The 12,785-nt window shown below is 37.5% G+C and overlaps 1 protein-coding gene across 1 annotated transcript in view; it reads right to left on the bottom strand.

Annotated features, from left to right (window-relative positions):
• LOC145988019 (methionine synthase-like) overlaps nt 1–11,144 on the bottom strand; it is a 52,866-nt gene extending 41,722 nt beyond the window's left edge. Inside the window, exons 1-2 of the mRNA XM_083122856.1 lie at nt 11,001–11,144; nt 9,431–9,610 (exon numbers count right to left, since the gene is read on the bottom strand). Coding sequence (XP_082978982.1) covers nt 9,431–9,610; nt 11,001–11,144 — 324 coding nt within the window. The remainder of the gene's footprint in view (nt 1–9,430; nt 9,611–11,000) is intronic.
• Nucleotides 11,145–12,785: the final 1,641 nt, after the last annotated feature.

Here is a 12,785-nt window from a genome sequence, read left to right as displayed (position 1 = left end):
AAAATGTCACGTTGACAACAAGACAGTTACATGCCTTCAATGTCACGTTTGGGTACAGCGCTTTCACTTTAGATCTGCCTTTGATCTTGTAGTCTGCTTCCCAGAAGGGTGCATCATTTTCGGAAATGTACATGGAATTCTTGTGTGGGACCCCAACCTGTCAAGGAAGGTTGAACGAACTTTTGAAAAGGACAGATCTTGATAAATGAGTTGTTTCTCTTGGCTGCTCTAGCCACTCAAAATCTTTGCTATCACATGGTATCAGCTGAAAAAATTGGCCCCAGGGCGGACCTCAGCTACTGGGTGGGTCGTAGGTGGTTGATAGTGAATGGCCATCAGATATGATGGTTAGCTGCGAATACGGCATAGCCAAATAAGCAGTCCCGGACCAAGGCGGCAGTGCTATCAGGGTCTGGAGAGAGTAATCTGTGGCAGGATCACACCCATTAAAACCCATAAATCCCCAAAGACAGCACTGTGACATGGCAAAGAAGTGCCGCCATTAAATAAGCACAGCCCCTGCTGCCTTGCAGGGAGGGGAGGGATCCCCAAAGGCTAAGGGAAGGATACCCTGACAGAAAACCAAGGGGTAGGAAGGGCTCCGAAGGCAAAGCAACACCAACCTACCTAGGGGAGTAAACCTTAAATAAATCCTGGTCCTCCAGGTTGGGGGTTGGGCATTGGGTTAACTCCCCTACCCAGTCAAAATAACTTGTTACGGATACCACAAGATTGCCTCAGAGGAGATCGGATAATTTGTTGACGTCCCGGCGAAAGAAAAGGCTAATGAGAAGGAAAACCGATATAATGCTCGCAACCTGGAATGTAAGGACATTGAAGAGACCAGGAAAGCTGAGAGAAATAAGAGAAGAAATAGAAAAGTATGGAATGAAAGTGTTAGCATTACAAGAAACACGTTGGAAAGGACAAGGAATGATAACGTCTGGAAAACATATACTGATGTAAAGTGGAGGAGAAACTGGTAATAATGGTACAGGTTTCCTAATCCAAAAGTCTATCAAACCAAGTATTATTAACTTTACAGCAATTAATGATAGGATGTGCTCAGTCAGAGTTAGAGCAAAATTCTTCAATATCACAATGTTTTGTGTGTATGCCCCCACAGAAGAAGCAGAGGAGGAGGAGAAAGATGATTTTTACTCAAAATTAGAAGAAGTAATAAATCATGTACAAAGGCACGATGTAAAAATCATACTAGGGGACTTAAATGCCAAAATAGGAAGAGAAGAGATGTACAGAAGCATAATTGGGAAAGAAAGCCTGCATGAAGTAAGCAATGATAACGGAATGAGATTGATAGACTTTGCAAGCAGTACGAAAATGGTAATTAAAAGTACTTGGCTCCCACGAAAAGACATAAAAAAGGAGACCTGGGTGTCTCCAGACGGCCGCACGAAAAACCAAATAGATCATGTTATAATAGACAGGAGACATGCCACAGATATTATGGAGATCAGTAGTTGTAGAGGTGCTGATGGAGACACAGACCACCATCTAGTGAGAATCAAGTATAGACAGAAAATTGATGTGAAAAGATCAAAAAAGGAAAGTAAGAATATGAAACATAATGTAGAGGAACTCAGGAATGCCAGAGTAAGAGAGGAATACCAAGAAAAACTCATGGAGGGACTAGAAACAAAAAAGGATATATGGGAGAAAGGAGAACTAGAATGTAAGTGGGAAATATTAAAAACAGCAATAGGTAATGTAGCAGAGGATACATTGGGAAAGAAACAAAACAAGAAGAGAGAACAGTGGTTTGATGAAGAATGCTCAATACTAATACAGGAGAGAAACGATGTCAGAAAAAGGATGCTTCAACGGAGAACAAGACAAGTAGTGGAAGAATATAGAGAAAAGAGGAGAGAAGCAGATAAGACATGTAGAGCCAAGAAAAGACAGTTTGAGAGAAATAAAATAGAAGAGTTAGATGAAATGAAAGATAGAAATGAGATAAGAAAGTTTTATGAGAGAACAAGAGATTTGAAGAAAGGATACCAACCCAGAGCAGCTTTTTACAAGGATAAAGAAGGAAACCTCATTGGAGACAAAAGAAAGATGATGGAAAGATGGCAGGAGTATTTCTGTGAATTACTTAACGGAACCAATGAGGAGGATAAAGAAGAGGGGAAAAGTGATGAAGAGGAAGAAATAAGTGAGGAAGAGATAATACCAACTTTAAAGGAAGTAAAAGATGAAATAAAGTCGCTAAAGAATAATAAAGCGCCAGGAGAAGATGGCATAGAATCGGAGTTGTTGAAATATGGTGGAGAGGGAGTGAAGAAGGCCATATATGAAGTGATAGAAGAAGTTTGGATAAAAGAAGAAATGCCCAGAGACTGGACAATAGGAATAATATGCCCGATACATAAGAAAGGTGATAAAGCTAAGTGTGAAAACTACCGCGGGATAACACTACTGGATGGAACTTATAAAGTATTTGGTAAAATTTTAGCAACACGATTGGAAGATTGGATGGAAAGAATCATGGGAGATTACCAAGCAGGATTTAGAAAAAATCGCTCCACGATGAACCAGATATTTTTACTGCACCAAGTGCTGGAGAAGTTCTATGAGTATAAAAAATAACTTCACCAACTATATGCCGACTTTAAACAAGCATACGACAGCTTGGAAAGAAATAAGATCTACAGTATAATGAAAGAGTTTGGAATCCCAAGGAAATTGATAAGACTGACAAAAATGACAATGAAAACAACGGAATGTAAAGTCGGAGTTGAACAGGAAATGACAAACATGTTTAAAGTAGAGAAAGGACTGAGACAGGGAGATTTACTTTCTACAATACTATTTAATTTAGCATTGGAAAAAGTAATCTGACAACTACCAATCAACCCTGGAGGAACAATTTTAAATAGAGTAACACAAATAGTAGCATATGCAGATGATGTAGCTTTAATAGCAAGGAATAAGCAAGCTATGGAAGAGAACAACCACCAGAAAGGCAACCACCGCCGCCCGGGAACAAACAATGTACTGACGCAGTACCATCTCCGCTTCAAACGCCGTACCCTTTTGTGAATGAAGACAGTGGATCTTCGAAATTAATAGGATTGAACCATTAAATTGTGCAACGCGGAATTACGAAATCTTTTAAATTTCACGTAAGTAATATGGAAGAGAGTTATCAAGTATTAGAAGAGAAAGCTCAAGAACTAGGACTGGAAGTGAACACAAATAAAACCAAAAGAGAACCTTACATAAGAATATGAAAGAGTGGAAGCCTTTAAATATTTGGGCTCAATAATAACAGCAGATAACAAGACAGCTACAGAAATACAGGAAAGGATAACAAGTGGAAATCGATGCTATTTTTCTTTGCAAAATGTGTTTAAATCTAAGAATGTTAGTAGGAACACAAAAATTAAAATATATACAACAATATTAATACCCATAGTAATGTATGGTTCAGAAAGTTGGGTGATGTCGGTAAGAGAGGAATATTGGTTGTTAAGGTGGGAAAGGAAAATACTGAGAAGGATATTTGGAGCGGTAAGAGATAAAGAGGGATGGAGAATGAGAACAAATATGGAAGTACAGGAATTGTTTAAGCAGCCAGTTATTGTAGTGAAGATCAAACAGGGTAGAATACGATGGGCTGGGCATGTTCAGAGGATGGAAGAAGCACGGGTTGTCAAGAAAATATTCAATGGAAAACCGGAAGGAAGAAGGAGAAGAGGTAGGTCCAGGAAAAGATGGATAGAGGACGTGGAAGATGACCTAAGAAGATTAGGAGTTAAAGGATGGAGAAGAAAAGCAGAGGATCGAAATGAATGGAGAGAGGTAGTCAGGAAGGCCAAAGACCTACATGGACTGTAAGTAAGTAACATGGAATTCTTGTGCAGGACCCCAACCTGTCAAGGAAGGGTGAACGAACTTTTGAAAAGGACAGATCTTGATAAATGAGTTGTTTCTCTTGGCTGCTCTAGCCACTCAAAATCTTTGCTATCAGATGGTACCAGCGGAAAAAATTGAACTGATACTTGCCGATACCGATAACCCTGGTATCGGCCAATACCGATACATCGGTATCAGTATCGGCTCAGACCTAGTATTTTTGTATATTTTTCTACACAAAATGTTTGCTATTTTTGCCTATAACAATTATTGAATTTTAAATCATGAGAAATTTAAGTGTGTTTGCAGTTTACATATTACATTTCCTCTTGCATGATATTCACCCCATCAGTACATATATTTTGTTTCCTTTCTTTCTCTTTCTTATAGCCTAATAAACACCATTAAATGATTGCGAGATTAATGTACTTTCACTAAAAGTAATTCTGATATCTACAAAATCCTTTTGTACATTCAATAAATGATTTATGTAAAGTAATTTAAATCAGTGATTTTCTTTTTAAAAAAATTACCTGATTTAAATCTTGAATTAAATTGCGACTGAAATCAACCTGTGTAGAGACCAAGAGACCAAAAATATCCACACGACAAAAGCTGAGCTGTAAAGAGGCACTCGGCTCAAGACACAGGACAATCCACAAATGTATCCAGGTGCCGCCATATTGTTGTTAGCCTACAATAATTCAGTTTCTAGAATGTACTAAATTAATCTACAATGTACTAATTAAATCTACAATTTCGTTATGCAGTGTTTGTGCACAAAACAGCTGAAATTGTTCAATTGTTTTCCAGTTATGATGTGTCATACATGTCAATATACATGGATACTGAACCTAAAGTTTAGTTTATCATCTCTAATAAGGGAACTAGTATGTAATTCCTTCACCTACTCTAAAAGCCATTTTGGGGTGTAAGGGGTACCTTCCACATGGGGGCCCAAAAGTCAACCTCACTTCCACGTAGTACACCCTGGACTGTAGACTAACGAGGCTCTGACGACTGGCACTATGGCCAGTATAATTTTGTGTGTGTTGTCCTGTTTTTTGTCCTTGTGTGTACTGAGTGCCCCTTTAGAGCCTCAGCTTTTAACAGAAGTCAAAAGGTTTTAAGATTTTTAGTTATGCAACATTAGAGTTGTCATATGTAATGATAAGGGGCTGGCCCCTGTATAATGTGACGGGTGCAAAATAGCCTGTGCTCACACACCCAAAATTTTAAATTCAAATTCTAAAAGCCATTTTAAATATTCTTTTCCTTGATCAAAGACATAAATATACATAATTTTATATGTATACATGTTCAAAAGAATCAAATTTTTGTAGAGAATATGGATTTAGGTAAAAATTCTTTCCCATTATGTTTCATTCTTCAACTTTGAGGTAACATACACCACATACCCTTCAAACATATTGTCTTATTTTCAAGATAAAAATTAGTTTCATAATTTTGCAACAATGAATTAATTTTAAAAGATGGATGCAGAGAATGCTTTTGGTCTTGGGCTATTAGAGTACTGAAATATTAAACAATGATTAGACATTGTTGAGAAATGATGGCTGTAGCTATGCAACTACAAAAAAATCATACCATATATATAATGTGATTTTAATGTGAGTGGTAATGGAAATACATAATACGGCAAGTAGGTATTAGGCTTAAATTATTAATGATAGTTGTTATGTGACTAAGTATCTTTCTTATTTTTGTCTTCACTATGTAATCAAAGGATTCTGGGTTCGATACCTGGTGGAAGCACATGGCACAGTGGTTCGGATCTCACTTTAAACTATAAATCCAGTCCCGATTAGCCTTCCTGTGCATAAAGTGGACTTAAAGTGAAACCCAAACCAACTAACTCAGTATCATATTTTCTATACTTTGTTTTCAAACATGAACTATCTGAAAACACTGTGAATAGACGATGCAAAATTAATTAGGTTCCGGTTGCAGTATAATTTCCCTTCCCTTTTTGGTACCATTCAAGCTCAGATATGAAATGTGTAAAAAATGTTAAATACTTCAGTGGGATCCACAATTACACTCGGTGAAGCAATCTTCGTGTTATCATGCGTGAATATTTCAAGTGTTAGACATGTTCATGGCTTACATGTGTGCATATTGTTGGGATTTTGTATCACCTATTGTTTGTTTTGTTTGGTGTTCAAAGTAATGTATCTCAGACAATATTTGAAGTGGTATTCTGAGGCATATGCAAACTATGAAATTTGCACATGTTTCGTTAGTTAATATGGTTCATTGTACTGCAAGCTATCTGCAGGAGAGAGTTCAGCAATCATTGAAGAGGACAAGAAACTTGCTAAGTATATTTGTTCATCATTTTACTGTTTAAAATTATAAGGCATGCCCGGTTATTGATACAACCCTTTCAAATATACCGGTTATCGACACAACCCTTACGAAAAGACTAACCTAAAGAAGAAGCTACGCTATTATGTATTACAGATCTCTTTTAAATAACTTCCGAAACTTTGGAGTTTATAACAACTTTTTGTACATAATTGACGTAACGAAAAATATGGTTCACTTCATTTTATCTATTGTATATTCTTCAAACTTCTTCTCACCATTCATATTTTTTATCTTTTTCACATGTATATATATAATGGTTTTCAAATTTAAAAATCCAAAATCATAATGGTTTTGCCATATGTTGAAGAAATAAGGTATTGTGAGGTGTATGAGAAATGCATGAAATCAACATGGGTAGATAATAAGTGAGCCAGTACATGTTTCGTTATTTAATGGCTCATTGTATTGCAAGCTAGCAGCAGACGGGAGCTCAACAATCATTGAAGAGGAAAAGACAACATGTTAAGTATATTTGTTCGTAATTCTTCTGATTTAAATCTTAAAAGTTATAAGGTGTGCCTGGCTATTGACATAATCCCTACAAAAAGACTATCTTATAAGAGCCATCAAGAAGCTACAGTACATTCTACATTTTTTTTTGTTTTTAAACTAAAATAAATAACTACTTCCGAAACTTTGGAGTTTACAATAACTTTTTCTACATAACCGAGATAACGGAAAATATGCTTGAATTCATTTTATCTATCGTATATTTTTCTAATTTCTTCTCTCTATTCATATTTTCTCCCTTTTATATATAACTGTTTTCAAATTTAAAAATCCAAAATGATAACCGTGTTGCAATCTGTTGGAGGAATAAAGTATTGCTTCTTTCATTTATATGTGAGATGTAAGAGAGATGTGTCAAACAATGTGGGTAGATAATAACTGAGCCAATTAAGGGTAATAAATAGTTCTCATGTGGAATATACAAATGTAATCACACAGTTAATCTTTCTGAAATTGTCTGGAGCATGCTTATAATATTATTTTAGTTACAACTTTAGTTCTAAGGGAAGAAGCAAATGAAAAGGAAATATATGAACTGACGTAACGCAAAATACACTTCATAATTCTGCAACAAAATTTGTTTTAAGTACACTTTATACTCAGACGGGTTAATCAGCACTGGACCTTCAGGCAAAAATGCACTCCAAACTACTGTTCAATGTGTCTCCAATCTCCACTGGGGAAATTGAACCAATGGCCCCTTGATTAAAGACTATGATATTACCACTGTACTATATAGGAGAACCTATTTCTAAGAAAACTTCTCCTCTTGAAAAAACAATACGTTTTCCCAAATATATGTTAACAGATTCATTATTAAACAGTGTAAAGTACTATAAAGTGATAAAAAATACAAATATTATTATTAATATTTTTAAAGAGAATGGTTCTTCATTTTGAGCCTGCTAAGTAATTTGTTAGGTTAGGTTATCTGATGTGGTACTTGGATTTGTAAGTTTTGGTAATCGTAGGTTCAAAATTAAGAATCTACCATGCTCCGAATTTACCATATTTCCTTAGAAACGGATGCAATCGACATAGTTGCCAGGTCCAGTGCACAGTGGCGCCAATAAGTCGCTGCAGCATTCCTGGTAGTTGGTTCTCCGGTGCAAGGCTGTAAGGTACAAATGGCCTTGCATCCCTCTTCCAACTGAAAAAAGAGGCCCTCACAGATGGTAGAGACATTGAGGGCATTGTGAGGCTTTAAAGCAACGTCTACCTGTACTAATAAAAAAAAAATTCTCCTCATTGCTAGAGATTAGAGATTTAGGTTCAAGGATGTAGCACCAAGCTTTCTGAAACCTCAGAAAATATGCCAACTATAGACTTCACCGTAACTTAACCTAGCAACATTGTCCTCATGCCAGAGTTTCAAATGCGGAGGTGGATCTTATCACATCGGACTTTGCAAGGTTAGTGCTCTTTTCTAACATTTTTAGTCCTGTATCTACGAGGGTTGTCTGGTTTCTCTCTGCCAAAGGGGTGCATTGGAAAAGAGGGAAAGACTCATATTAAACATTTCTCATATCTATAAAAATTCTTTCTTAGAGCCTAATAAACACCATTAAATGATTATGAGATTACAGGGTTGGTCGTGGGATGCCAAGTTGGGTGTGCCTATCCATTGTTTAGGTTCAGTGCTGGTTTCTGTTGGATGATGGCATGGGTTTCTTAGATAGTGGTTTCTACGATAGAGCAGGTTTGGTGAAGTATGGATGTGGAGGAGATGGAGTGGTTTGTGGTGTGGAGCTGTGAAAGGCCTGACCCTGATGTGTCTTTTTTGGCATCTTTTGTGTGTTCATAGGTCTGTCCTTGAACAGCGTGGATGGTTCTGCCGATGTAGTTGTTGTGGCATTGGCATGTGGCTTTGAAGACAACAGAGGATGCAAATTTGGTGTAGGTAAGTATCTCTTGAAATTGGGTAGGGCTCTTCCAATTTGGGATACAGGTTTGTGTGCCAACCTGATTTTAAATGGTTTGATGGCATTGGATAATTTACCTGACATGGTGGGGTGATATGGAAAGTGATGGATATGAATTTAAAATTTTGGGTGCATCAACAATAAGGCTATTTTGCACCCATCACATTATACGGGGTCCAGCTCCTTACCATAACTAAAATAACATACCTGTAATGTCGTACAACTAAAATATTAAAATATTCTGACTGGTTAAAAGCTGAGGCTGTAAAGGGACACTCAGCACACATAAGGACAAAAAACAGCACAACACAGAATTTTACTGGCCATATGGCCAGATGCCAGAGCCTCGTTACTCTGCAAAATGCAGTCTAGTGTGTACTATGTAGAAGTGAGGTTGACAATTGGGTGTACTACGTGGAAGGTCACCCCTTACACCCCTGTTAAATATGAGCACACCTGTGGAAACACATTAAGAGCAGAAAGTACAACTTTCTCCAGTTATTCTACCTTGTTACATTTGTACTTGGTGCAGAGTCTGAAGAAGACCTTGCTAGAAGGTTGAAACGTTCTCAGCTAAATTTGCACTTCACACTTTGTCATCTTGGCACCCTCCATGGTCACATTTTTGGGAAATTCAAATTATCGTGCATCTCCAGCTTAACAGCAAGTTACACTAACCACTCATACTGACAAGCAATATTGAAACTCTGATTAGACGAACCACTCACCTTTATTATCCTTGTCGCCTCAATAAATGCCATTCCATATACATTATGTTCTTCAATTCCAGTTGCAATAGTGAGAATATTTGGATCAAATATGACATCATTTGGATTGAACCCAACCACTTGCGTCAATATTTTGAATGATCGCTGGCATATCTTCACTTTATTCTCCAAGTCTGCAGCCTATGAATAAATATTTTAATGGAGTAACATACAATAGTAGATAAAATAATAAATAAGGCCACAGTAGTACTGAACCTATACTGATATTAGTGACAATACTTTACCAATTCCCATATATATCAATGCTTGAAGATTTGTGACAATTGAAAGCAGTTCAGAATATTTATAAATTTTAATATACAAGTTTTCCATCAGAACTACCCATACTACCTGTTTTGCTTTAAAATATTCATAGTTCACATGAAGTTAACAGTTAATTACAAAATCCATTTCTCCCCACAATACTGTTGCAAAAATAATGAAAATTATATGTTTTGCTTAATTTCTAGGATATTTAGATTCTGCAGGTGTCACATGGTATATTTGAAAACAAGTAAAGTATCAGATAACATATTGGTTACGTGCGTGTTACTCACTATCTATAAACAAAAATACGTTAGAGCATTCAAATTGGTCTACTTACGCAAGTGAGTATGTATTCTTACGTGGACGACGTTTCGGAAGCTTTACTGCTTCCTTCCTCAGGTTGTCGTTTTCAGCTCAGAATATCAAGCCATGTCAGAGAAGTGTCATGTAAGGATACTGGGTAAAAGGTTCGGGTTAAAAACGCTTCATAGTGCTTGACCTATACAGAATTAAAACCACTTTGCTAAAAACCCCTTAAAACTCACAATAAAACATGTAAAACCACCGCTACGGTAAACTGGAGTGGCCGTTGAGAGCCTAAACTCCCTGTCAAGGTGAAGCGAGCGGGCAGATGGCACCGCGCAGCGGAGTGGTACTTCCCCTCCCACGATAGATCCCTCCCCTCTCTTTTTCTTCCCCTCGTCACCAATCCAAGGAAAATTCCCGTTCCACCTCGGCTGCTTTCTTTACTTCCGATGTGACATGGAAGCCCATCGGGGCCCTTTTATTATTCAAATTGTCCCACTTTTTAAAAAAGCTAATCCATACGTCATCTAAATTGCCCTCGTCCCGGTTCAGTTTATTTCTGTGTCCCGCGCATATCAATGCCGTTTCGTACACGTTCCTATCCAATTTACTGTTACTTTTTTTGACAACCTCTCTTTTTATTATTCTATGCCCACTGTTTATTATATGCTCTGCAAGCCCCGTTTTCGGATCGCTTTCTTTGATGTTCTTATCATGTTCGCAACATATAATACGCATGCTCTGGCCGGTTTGTCCAATATATTCCATCCCGCAATTGCATTCAATTCTATACACCCCTTTTTGTTCATCAGGGTTATCTCGAATTTTTACCCCCCCTCTTATAATCCGTGAAATGCTTTTCAATATTTCTAGGTGCTCTCGTCCCGCATTTCACACCATACTTTTTCACTGTTTTTTCAATTTTCTCAGTGAGCCCTTTACAGTACGGTATCCCAACATAGTTAACTTTACTATCCAATCCTCCCTCCTCTTTTTCCTCCTTTTCTAATCTGCTATCAGAATCGGGGTTCCCCTTTGAAATATTCTTCCTTGCTCTCCTAGCTAACACGTTCATTTCATATTCGGAAAATCCATTCTTCATTCCTACCTCTATTATCCACGATATTTCTTTTTCTTTTTCTACGGCATTATTGCATAACCTCTCAGCCCTTATGAAAAAGTTTAAATAAACATTCGATTTGACCCTACTTGAATGTTCCGATGCCTTATTAATATAAAGACTGCCTGCCAGGGGTTTGTGAAACACCCCTGTCTTTATCCCCTTTTCAGTTTTAGTAATACTTAGGTCCAGGTAGTTGATATTACCTTCCACCGAATTCTCCCTAGTGAAGCTTATTCTGTCCTCTTGTTTTCCTAACTCCACAAAAAGGGTGTTAAGATCTTTTTCTTTTCCAACTACAAGGATATCGCCCACATACCTACAGTAATATTTTATGTCTACTCCCACCCTTTCCATAACCGCTTTTTCTAAGTAATGCAAGAAAATGTTTGCCGCAAAACCCGATATCGGGTTGCCCATCGCTAACCCTTCTTTCTGTCGAAAAATCTTATCGTTTACGCGGAAATAATTGTACCCGGTTACAAGAAAAAACCACCTGACATATTCCCATGCTACCAATATATCCACGCCATGGTCTAGTAGCCATCTTTGAAGGCAGTCACCGGCTTTCTCTCTCGGTACACTAGGGTACAAATTTGTTACATCAAAACTGCTAATTTGGTCATCCCTCCCGATTTCTAAATTTTCAATTGACTTTTTTACCTCAAAGAGTTTTTAACGCTATACTGGGTGTTAACATTAATCTTCTTCATTCTTTTAATTAATTCCTTTGCCAACCCTTAACCTGGGTGTTCATAGGTGGGGATTATTGGTCTAAGTGGGATCAGTGCCTTGTGCGTTTTTGGAATGCCGAATGCTGTGGGGATATTCCCCTCCTTCACTTCTTTAATGAGCTTCTTCTTTTCCCCGCTGCCTAAGGTTATGCTGGTTTCTATCCCACGCCTAATCTCATTTCTAATTTTACTAATTGGGTTCCCATTAACCATTTCGAAATCATTATTTAGAAAGCATTCTTCTAACTTACTTTGATATACGCCTTTTTCTATTACTACCATCTTATTTTCTTTGTCAGATCGAATGAGATACACATTATTATCTTTGGCCCATTTTTTCACAGTGTTTAAATCATCCCTAATTCTCCGGTCATTTTTCTCTTTTTGCGTTCTATTCCCACCCCTGGAAACACACCCTCTCTTAATTTGACTCAACATGTATTCATCAATAATCTCACTTACACCCTGCCTGACTTTGGACTTATCTTCTTTCTCGTCTAACTTCCCGATAATTTTCTCCGTGGCGATACAACCTCCTCTTTCACAAACCGTTCGTTCTTTACAGCGAATTTATGCCCCCTGCTCAACATATCACCCAAAGCTTTTGGGGGTTTAATTTTGTCATAGTAGCGTTTTTAACCCGAACCTTTTACCCAGTATCCTTACATGACACTTCTCTGACATGGCTTGATATTCCGAGCTGAAAACGACAACCTGAGGAAGGAAGCAGTAAAGCTTCCGAACGTCGTCCACGTAAGAATACATACTCACTTGCGTAAGTAGACCAATTTGAATGCTCTAACGTATTTTTGTTTATAGATAGTGAGTAACACGCACGTAACCAATATGTTATTGACCTCCGATACGGGGAGAAAAGTGCGTGCATTCG

The sequence above is a fragment of the Lepisma saccharinum genome, chromosome 5 (assembly GCF_977018435.1).
Source record: "Lepisma saccharinum chromosome 5, izLepSacc3.1, whole genome shotgun sequence".
Lineage (NCBI taxonomy): Eukaryota > Metazoa > Arthropoda > Insecta > Zygentoma > Lepismatidae > Lepisma > Lepisma saccharinum.
The sequence above is the reverse complement of the archived record's forward strand: the minus strand, read 5'-3'. Positions and strand labels throughout refer to the sequence as shown.